General features: G+C 46.0%; 1 protein-coding gene across 4 annotated transcripts; it reads left to right on the forward strand.

Annotated features, from left to right (window-relative positions):
* The first annotated feature begins 599 nt into the window (after positions 1-599).
* On the forward strand, positions 600-9542 carry LOC108123730 (uncharacterized). Of its 4 annotated transcripts, none has more exons than XM_070277397.1 (10): positions 600-1224; positions 6883-6945; positions 7003-7141; positions 7204-7318; positions 7370-7717; positions 8117-8326; positions 8387-8506; positions 8567-9039; positions 9128-9236; positions 9295-9542. In XM_070277397.1, the coding sequence occupies exons 1-10, from the start codon at positions 1140-1142 to the stop codon at positions 9412-9414; spliced, it is 1782 nt and encodes a 593-aa protein (XP_070133498.1). In that variant the 5' UTR covers positions 600-1139; the 3' UTR covers positions 9415-9542. The 4 variants fall into 4 exon arrangements, with proteins under 4 accessions (XP_070133498.1, XP_070133499.1, XP_017094507.2 ...); XM_070277398.1 differs by having other exon boundaries at positions 7370-7447; XM_017239018.3 differs by having other exon boundaries at positions 601-1224; positions 7370-8326.
* The last annotated feature ends 746 nt before the right edge of the window (positions 9543-10288 follow it).

The raw sequence follows: 10288 nt of genomic DNA on the forward strand, positions 1-10288 counted from the left end.
GTTTACAAAAAGGCACGTTCATATTTTATTCAGAAATAACTAAATAATCAGAATATAACGTCCATATTTATGGGTTCGATCAATAAATTCCTGACAAAATGGTATTTACTGCCACCGGAAACCGAAAAGTGTAAATTATAAAAATAAACACTTGATGTCATCTAGCAAAAAAATAATAATAACAATGTAAAGAGCCTCTCTAACAAGCTAAAATATTGTTGTTTTTACTTAATATCATTTTTTGTTGTGTTAATGCTGTTGGCGCAAAAACCCGTTTTGAGAATGGAATTTGAAAAGGTGGACGACTTCGCTAAGGTTTGTGTCTTTGCTAAACCCCAATAAAAATCATAAATTCATTTAAAGAAAGCACATATTTATAAATATTAAATATCACAGAGTGTTGCGAGTACTTAAAATAATCTAATAATATGGATACATGCACCTAAAAACAGATATATTTATAAAAAAATCAAATTTAAAAATATTTCCAAAACTTGGCAGCACTTTTCTGCTTCCAGCCCTTCCAGTCGCTCTCTCACTGCAGTATGCGCTCAGATATTTTTGTATCTCGTTTCAGTTCCAGGCTGCAGTGTTATTGTTGTTTCTAGTCGCCGGATAGCCAAGCCACTCAACATCCAGCCATCCGTTCGCTGTCGACTGAGGAGCCGCCGCCAGTTCGGTTCGATTGAGTGCCCGCCCGGGGTCGAGGCATGTATCTTGCGGATACAAATTGAATTGCATATTGCAGCTGTCGTTGCGCGCGTGTTGCCGATGGAAATTGTGGAATTATAACAATTATTCTCGTGTGCCAGTGTGAAAGTGAAATAGCGGCCAGGCCTCAAGAGCGACGCAATTAAATGAAAATCGTTTTGAAGTCCATTCATTAATTGAGCTCACGCCCGCAGTATCTCTGTATCTGTATCTCGGCGGTGCGAGCGCTTCAACAAGTAAGGCCAAAACAAAAACCACTGGAGTGGAAGGAGTGGCGCGGCTTGACAAAAACAACTGGGAGCGTCCTTGAGCCCGTGATTTAAACACCTGTTCTTGAGCCGAGAACCTCTGAGAGAACAATTCGCGTTGTTTAATTAATATTCGAGACACAGTATCGCGGCGAGAGAGGGCCGGAGGAGCGGAGAAAGATGAATAATTTCACAACCACAACAGCCGCCGCACCACCGCCAGCCACAAAGGAGTCCCTGCCCCGATCAGGACATGTTAATGAGGGTAAGCGGCCTAAGACCCAGCCAACCCGATTCCAAACTCCAAATTGGTTGAACATGAACAATTTGGTACGGGTATTCGGATAATTGGAAATTGATTGGGTTCGAGAGTATCATGCCTCATGGAGGCCAGATAGAAGTGATTAGTTTCAGTCGGTTAGAACTGCCACTTACATACCTTCCAGAGGTTCACAATTTTGGAGGCTCTGGAATTTCCTGAAGCTCCTAATTTGATCTTTTCTTTTAAGAGTCTTTTGTTTCCAAGAATATCAAACCAGTTTGATGTTTTTTTAAAAAGTGGTGCATTACTTTAAAGAATTTATCTCCCTTATATTCAGGGATATCTAACGTTTCCTTTGCCCTTTTATTCCGCCGATCGGGCTATATCTTTGATTTATCGTCCAAAACAAACATCAAGTTCCTAGAACTGCTCGAGTGTCGTCTCAAAAGTTGGAAAAGTGTGTGTTGAGTCATTTGTAAACAAACACGTTTCTCGCATATTATCGCCAATGAAGTAACCTTATATAAGACCTGAAAAATTTGCATAAATAATGTGTCTGATGGAGACATGTTGCAACACCAAAAATATCATTGAATAGGTCCAATTAATTGAAATCCGAATATAAGCGCTCGATGACAAAGACATTGTTGTGCAAACCGCCCCGCGACACAGTTCGCTGTTATGCTAATGAAAAAGATTGCCCAAATGAAGAAAAATAAACACCAGTCTTCCCCAGAAGACACGAGCTGGAAACTTTCTCGACCGACCCGCCGTCACAATCGCCAGAAGTTGGCGAGTTTTTTTCCCGGGGCCCCGGGGCTTCCGACTCGAATTTGGTTTTGAAAGTCTTCGTGAGACGATAAACAAAACAAAGACTGCCAGTCAGCAGCTGAGGCAGCTCCATAGCGTATTCCACATAGAGCAGAAGACCAACGACCGACCGAAAGAAATTTCAGTCGAAAAATAAACAAACTCCAGCGCTATATAGTTTGCATTCGGTGGGGACTTTGAGGGGGAAGTCGAGCGATCCCCTCAACCGAAAGGGAAAACGTTCACTACATTTTCTTCTTTTCTTTGGAGGTGCAAAAAATTATTATAGCCAGCACTTTCCATTTAATGATTGCACTGAGAAAAATACAGAAAACTATGTATATCTTGAAATTTAATATCATAAGATATTCCAATATTTTGAAGTAGTACCTGGAGACCTGGAGTACCGGAGTACCTATCTTTCTAGACTAAGTTTAGAGCTCTTGTTACTCATGTTTTCTTTCTGTGCAGACATGCAAAAAGGCTGCGGCCTAGCATTTGTATCTTGAAGATACAGCGCGTGCAGCAGCAGCAGCTGACGGTTTCAGAAAGGGGATTTAGCAACCGCTTCATTTGCGCCCAAGCACGCATGACAAAAGACCCCCAGAAAGCCAGGCCGGGCCCCCAACTCTCCTCGACTCCAACTCACTCGACTGCTGGCCTCTTTTTGCCCGACAAGTGGAGGGGTTCTTGGGGGCTGTGCCCGGGGGTGTCAGGGTAGGAGGACATGGGGCAGAAACAGAAACAGCAGCAGTTGCATGACGAGCCGCCTGAATGCAGTTTATTTCTTGCATTTTTTTTTCGCAAGCCAGGAATGATTCACTTGCCACGACGACAGGATGTGCAAGTGCCGGGAAAGAGGTCTCCTCCGGCATTTCTATGGGGATAGCACTTAAAGGAGCCCCCCACCTCCGGGCCTGGACGCTTTGTCATGGCGGTGACTGGCGGTGGCCTACAAAAAACGACTCTCAAGATGCCCAAATAATGAATCCCATCTACCGTCTGGAGGGCCCTGTTTTGTAAATGCAATTCTAAAAATAAGTGAAGATTTCAGTGCAAGTGCAAATGAATTTATGCAACATGAAGAGTGCTGGGGGCAGGGATTTAATGGAGAGCTAGATGGAGTAAATAAACTAAGAAATATATTTCATATTTGACAACCATAAAGACAGTTTCAACCTGCTTTTAATGCATCTACAAAAAACTACAATCATCTTAATGGCCTGACTTCCTCAGAGAAAGCTTGCCTGTCTCGATTCATAAGTATCGTAGCATGAAACCGAAATGAAGCTAATTTTTGGCCATAACGAATGCATGAGCAGCTCCATCAATCAATGAAATGTGAGCCCGAACTCGCCACTTCATTTGAATGAAATACGTCTCCGATGAGGAGGTATACCTCCGTATAATGTTGTTGCAGCTTGGCCTGGCTAAGGTCAATGTAAGGCAGGCTAAATATACTCACATACACGCTCCCACACTCGCGCACCCGCTGCCTTTGTCTCTGTATCTGTCAGATGCAACATTCAAATAGTCGGCATTGCGGCCCGCATTTCTCGTTCGGTGGCAGTGGCAGTGGCATGTTCAACAACCTTGAGTCAGGTTTTTCCACTTTCGGCGCCGCGTCTTCTTCTCTCCGTGGCTGCCCCATCGGCAGTGGCAGCAGGAGCATCAGCAGCAGTTGTGGCTGTTGCAAGTCGTCAAGAGTCACAACATATTTTCCTGGATTTTTGGATTTTTGTGGCGGCTCTCTCATAAATTTTCCCGTCAAACTGCTTTCTAATTTTGGCTTTCCACACTTGTTTAGCGTTTGATTATTATGCATAAGTAGCTGGATATGGTTTTGAGTATGGGTGTGAGTATACCCATTACCATTCATTGGGGTTATGTAACTCTTCACGCGATCGGGGAGCCGTTGCCATTCAAGCGTGGTCATCCAACTGACGAACTGAACTTGGCAAATCAGAGGCAGTGCATCGGGGAAATGGGAAAAGCCCCCCCAGGGGACGAAGAAAGTAAGGTGGGGAAGCCCTCTAAGTGCAGACCTGTTGGCTGGTTGGCTGTGGCAAGAGCTGTGAACTGTAAACCGACTGCTGCAAGGTTAATTGAGACTGGCAGGTAGATTTCCAGAGGTTTGTTTTCGCCAAATTGAATTCCTTCCATGGCAGTCTTTCTCTGGAAATACTTACTGGGCTAAGGTCTGAATGAGGCCTGAGTATGGTAAACAAACACAAGCAACTCAATCAACCTTAGCTCAGCTGCTTTCTTTCGAGAATTTCGGCCCCTCCCCCGACACCTGCCCTGGCCACCCGCTGGCAGAATTCGAAAGAATTCGGACCTCAAAGTCCAATGAATCATGCATCATGCCCGACTTACTAACCCGTTCTCCGATCGTTCTGCTTTTTGTGGGTTTTGGTCAAGTCGATAAAATGCTTTTCTGACCCACATATTGCACCAGTCACCCTGCTTTGTTGCAAAGGTTAACAGTTCTTTTTTGGCCAAAAACAAACCCGTTCCAGGGCCAGCTGAATATTTCACTTCTGCCCCCAAATGGGCAACAACAATAAATCAGCTGTCACTCTGTCCGTGGACAGACTTCTCAATGAACAGGAAATCGAAAGAATTTCAAAATTGTCTGGCAGGCGAATTTGAATTACCAATTTCGAGTGACACTGGCCATAATTTTCCTAGACGTATTGCTGCACAGTTTTTACTGCCTCGGCCAATTCCTATGCCACCAAATGGAACATTATTTAACGGCAGCGTATGGAGTACAGTAAGTTAATTTCCACACAGGTTTCTTTGTTTCGTTTTTCTCATTTTTTTTTAATTTTTGCTGTATAATTTGTTTTTTTTTGTATTTTGCCCGTTGCCGGAATGCCTGGTGTGCATAATAAAAAGCCCCGCTCGGCGAGGTATTATGGAGAAAAAAAAACTGAAAGCCATAAGAACAGAATCATATGAGTATGTACACAAACTGACACTTATTCGAGACTTTGTAAGTAATATGCTGAAAGCACAGAACAGCAAGAAACAGAGATACTCTGTAAGGTAGCCGAAGATTCAAATACTCTTGTATAATCAGACTAAAACTAGGTAGCTTGAACTCCGATATTTCCCAGAATATAAGACATATTTTCAGGATTCTTAAGTTACTTAAGAGGGAGTAAGTACCTCCATCTGATACTCGCAAATGCTTTAAAAATAGTTCCAGCTGATTGCGAGCCAGAGGCTTGTATTACCGCACACCTCTAGGGTATAAACATAGGGTTGCATATGCCAGGGGAGTGGTTTGATCCAGTTGAGAGGGCAGGAGGGGAAGTGGAGAGGGGGTGGGGCAAGCAGCAAGCAACCTGAGCCGAGCAATCAGGCCGAACCACTCGGCGGACCCAGCCAAGTAAAGTGCGAGTTTGCAAAAATACTTTGTGTTTCAGTTTATGCCGCGGCACAAAGCGCACTCTTGGCAGCCAAGCCAGCCATGCCCCTGCATATAAAAATCCTCTTAGCTACAAGCTTACCACTGCAGATGCAGATACACAGAGGGTATGGGCAGTCAGAAATCAAACAACTAAATTGATTAAGTCCGCCGGAGTGAGGACCCTCTGTTTTTGCTTCAAATTGCAGTTAATTGAGTGAAATCGCCACTAAACGCATTAACCAGAGGGAGCTGGGGCTGGGGATGGGGCGGGTGGTGGGAGGTTGTTGCTCCCAAGGCCTGACCCATAATTCATTCCCAGTCGGAGAGTTCTAATTACAAGTGCTCGCTGGCGAGGAAATCTAGGGTCGGAGTTCAAGTAATTGCCAGTTGACAGTTGGAAGTCAAAGAGCCTTTATGCGAGATACGTGCAGGGAGATAAGAAAATTATGTTAATAGGCGTTCTGGAAGGAACTTAATGGAGGTTCGAGTGTGGGAAGTCAGGGGGACAAAGGTGACAAATCGAGATAACTGAGGAGTTTCTCATACAAAGGTAAAATGGTTAGTAATTAGAAATAGATTAGCAGAAGACATCTCTTATCTTATCTATTTCTGCAGTCATTTTCAATCAAGTTTGTGTATCTAACTAGATACCGATTATCAATCCGATAACAAGATGTACTTCATGAAACAAGCAAAAACCACTTTCCCCTTTCCAGAGACTGGGACCGAGACTGAGAGTTGTGTTTCCCCCAACTTGCTGCCCCAACTTGGTGAAATGAAATGATAAATGACAGCAACTCGCTGGCCGAACAGAACACAGACAGCCAGACATTTTCAATTGCGTAGATCCTCTATATGTACACAGAAAGAAACAAGTTTTATTTATAAGTAAAGTATAGGTTGGGTTATACTCTCAAGGTCTTAGATGTACTCAGATATTATCTCGTATGCCCCATGGCTTCTTTTTCCCAGTGTATTTGACAAAAATCAAGCTGACAAAACAGACATCAAAGACCCATAAATAACCCGAAACGAACCCCAAACGATGCAAGTTCTACGCACACAATTAGTGGCAAGTTTCCACCACGCTTTCGCTTATCAATGAGCTGCGATCGCTCTCTCCGGTTGGTTAAATCGATCAAAGTGTCCGGACTACGCAGACTAGGGGCCCCATCCAAGGGGATTACAACTTCAATGGAATTCCTTTGTTTTGAACCCGTTTTCCATGCAGGGCCGAATGTGACTCATCGTATTACCAGGGGAGGGGACCGTCAAGTGGAGCAACAGATTTTACGATCTTGGGGGGCTTCATTAGAGATTTTAGTGGTAATCGGATCGGGCAGCGACATTAGATACCTGTACTGTCATTAAGAGCCATAAGAGAGGTGATTCGAGCCACTCACAGCAGAATTTTGTTCGTTTCCTTATTGCAGTTTGCAAGGAATGGCTCGTGCGGGAGGACGGCGCCCTGGCCTACAAGCTGCAGTCCCAAGAGAGTAAGTAGAGTCCCTTTTGCCAAATACATGTATGCTACATAACATCATTCCTCGCAGTTAACGACTTCTACAAGGGGAATCGGTACAGGAATGCGGTGGTCCGGGAGGACTTTCCCACAGCCCTGCACGAGCAGATCAAGGAGAAGGAGCAGGCCCAGCGCAGGGTGGAGGCCTACCGGAGACGACTGACAGAACAGTAACTATCATAGGTACCCCCAAACCTGTTTCCATCTCAAACTAATCTTCCGATCTCTGCAGGGAGGAGCACGACAAGCGAGTAGCCAAAGAAATAGCCGACAAGCTGGAGCGAGATCTGCAGGAGCAGCAGCAGAAGGAGTTGCAACAGAGCGAGCTGATAGCCAAGCAGATGCAGGTGAGTTCCTTGGACTGCATAGCGATCCCCATCTCATTCAACTGATTGCAGGAGATCTATGTGAACCTGCCGCCCGTGCCGCCACCTGCAACCCGCGACAAGAGCCGCCCGCCGCCCCGCCCCGCCAAAGCAAGTATACACCAGCAGCAGTATCAGACACAACAACAGCCACAACACCTGACACTGAACGGCCTGAACCCAGAGCCGAGCACATCGCAGCAGGCTAGATACCAGCAGCAGCAACATCCACACTTTTCAGAAACAGACAACTATGTAGGGTTATCGCTCGTACCAAATATTGTAGATATGCCAGCCACCACTTCGGTGAACGCGGCAACCGCCATTGCTGCGGCATGCACCTCTCCCAGTAGAACTGCACAGACACACGGCCAGCTGCTGGTGAGTGATAGCTTATCATTGCCGCAGCAGCAGCCACATCACTCGCGCTCTCATCACGCACCTCAGCAGCATCCATCCACGCCGACACGTCGCCATGCCCCGGCAGCAACATCTGCAACATCCACAACATCTTCAGCAAACATACCTAGCACCTCATCCATAACTCAGCACCCACCCACTCCCCAGACCACTCCGCAGGCAGCTGACATCGACGAGCTCGTGGACTATGCCGATGTTGCTGACAGCATTCGCGACTACAACATAACAGCTGCGACACCCGCAGCCGGGGAGACAGCAACATCAGCTAGTGTTGTCGATGCAGCTGCAACACCTCTGCAGAGCCACAAGCAGCGCACGCCGTCTCACGAGAATCTCCTAAGAACCGAACCCAAATTTCAGAAACTGTCGCCCGAAAAGTACGATCAGCTGGTGGGGAACTTCGGGCTGGGCGCCTCCGCCAAGGCGGCCGAGCGGCACATGCAACAGCACGCGGACGACATCGAGCTGTACGTGGATCCCTGCGACTATGCCAGCCTGCGGGAGATCGGTCTGCCAATGGAGGAAATCCAGGAGATGAGCAAGAAGCTCAAGCAGGAGCAGAAGGATGAGGTGAGTCGGTGGATACTCCAGTAATCCTTAACTCAAGCTAATCCCATGTTTCATCAACAGCTTCTGGCTCGGCGTCTGCAAGCCATCGAGTCCAAGGACTGCGTGCGGCAGGAGCACAGGGATCGCATGCTGGCCATTGAAGCGCAGGACAAGGAGCTGGCCAAGATGCTACAGGAAAGGGTAAGATAGGACTAAACTCTTTTATATACTACATTGAAGCTAATCACAAAATCTTTCCAGGAGAAGGCCAAAGCCAAGCGCGCCAAGGAGAAGGCTCGTCTGAGGAAATCCCAACAGAAGGAAGCTGCCGCCAATGGAAACGGAAACGGGAGCCTGCTCTGCGGCACCAACTCGCACTGCGGCCCCCTTCTTGCCCTGCCCCAGGACTGTCTCTCTGGTAGCAATGGCAACCACCCCGAGATCGACGTAGAGGCCTACTCGAATCCCATCGATGTCCTCAATAACAGTCGCGAGCAGCGCCACCACAACGGAACCCTGACGAACGGCAGCCTCACAAGAGAGAGCGGAGGCTCCAATCACAGTTCCATGCAACGGCAGCAGCAGCAGCAGCAGATGAACTTGCCATCCACCAGGGGAGAGGACGACATATACACACTGCCAGTGGACAACTGCCGGCCAGGACAACGACCCGTGTCCCTGCACATGGCGGCGGAGCAAGTGCAGCAAATGCAGGCCCACAATTCCATGACGCGGTTAGTTACTAACTCAAGAAATATAATTTTAACTTTATTATGTTATACATTTATATTATACTATATTATATAATATATTCCATCGCAGATCCGAGCACTACGGCTCCGAGGCCGGCTCCCACGACAGCTCCCATCACAGCGGCCAGGACATCGCGCCCCACATGAAGTACTCCAAGTCCGGAAATTTTGGTATATATGTATTTAACGCCCTCCGTATATTGCATCGCTATATATTGACGTAATTGTTTAAAACAGATCAGAGCGCCAGTCCCACGCCGCCTTACATGCCGATTCAGGGTACTCGACGATCAAATTCAAGTGAAGATCGTAAGAAGAAGTCCAAGGACAACAAGTGCACGCATCAGTGAACCATAACCATTCTACGATAACCGTATATATATTTTTTACTTTCTCGACAATGAAATTGTTCAGATCATGCTCTTCTTTCCCATCTTTCTCATATTTGTATCTGTATCACTAGAAGTAGTGTGTAGTCTTAACTATTGATAATAAAATAATGTAAAGCCTAGTGAGGAGTTGCTTGTATTACTGGGTTCGGCATCCGATTCTACAGCATTCTGCGAAAGAAGCAAGAATTACTTATAAATGCAATTCTCATAACTGGTAAAGACTTTAGCACGTGAATAAATTTTCTACTTACTGGCAACTGCAGTGGACCCTTGGCTCTCGTTTGCTTTATCTTTTTTATTAACATCAGCAAGTTTGCGTCCAATACCGGAGATCAAAACTTGTGAAACTGGTATTAAAAGTCACAAGTTAGGGTCTCAGGGAATCAGCCATACAAACATTTGCACATGTCACCAATACCAATATTTACATGCGCCCGGCGGATGCATTTGCTTGGCGAATGCCGACTCCCGATCGAGTCGGAGCATGGACTCGGAGGCACTTTTCTCGATTTCAGTTTCAGCATAAACTATACTATATCACATCACCACTTTCGTATGGCTTCGATTCCACATACATATTTATGTAGAACTCCATTGGGGGATATTTGAAATCAAATGCGGCTTATTGTCAAGCAAAGAAAGCTAGCACATTGTATAGTACGATTCTTAGTTGCTACTATACAACCTACTACCTCAATTTGCCAGAGAGAAAAAGGTCCTTGGTGTAGTCCTTTTTGCTGGGTAGTTAGGTCGTGAATGGGGTTTCTGGGTGCACTCAGTGGGTCGGTTTTTGGTAAATCAAATAATGTCGAAAATAATGTCAGAAGGAAGAAATCATA

Source organism: Drosophila bipectinata, chromosome 2L (assembly GCF_030179905.1).
Source record: "Drosophila bipectinata strain 14024-0381.07 chromosome 2L, DbipHiC1v2, whole genome shotgun sequence".
NCBI lineage: Eukaryota > Metazoa > Arthropoda > Insecta > Diptera > Drosophilidae > Drosophila > Drosophila bipectinata.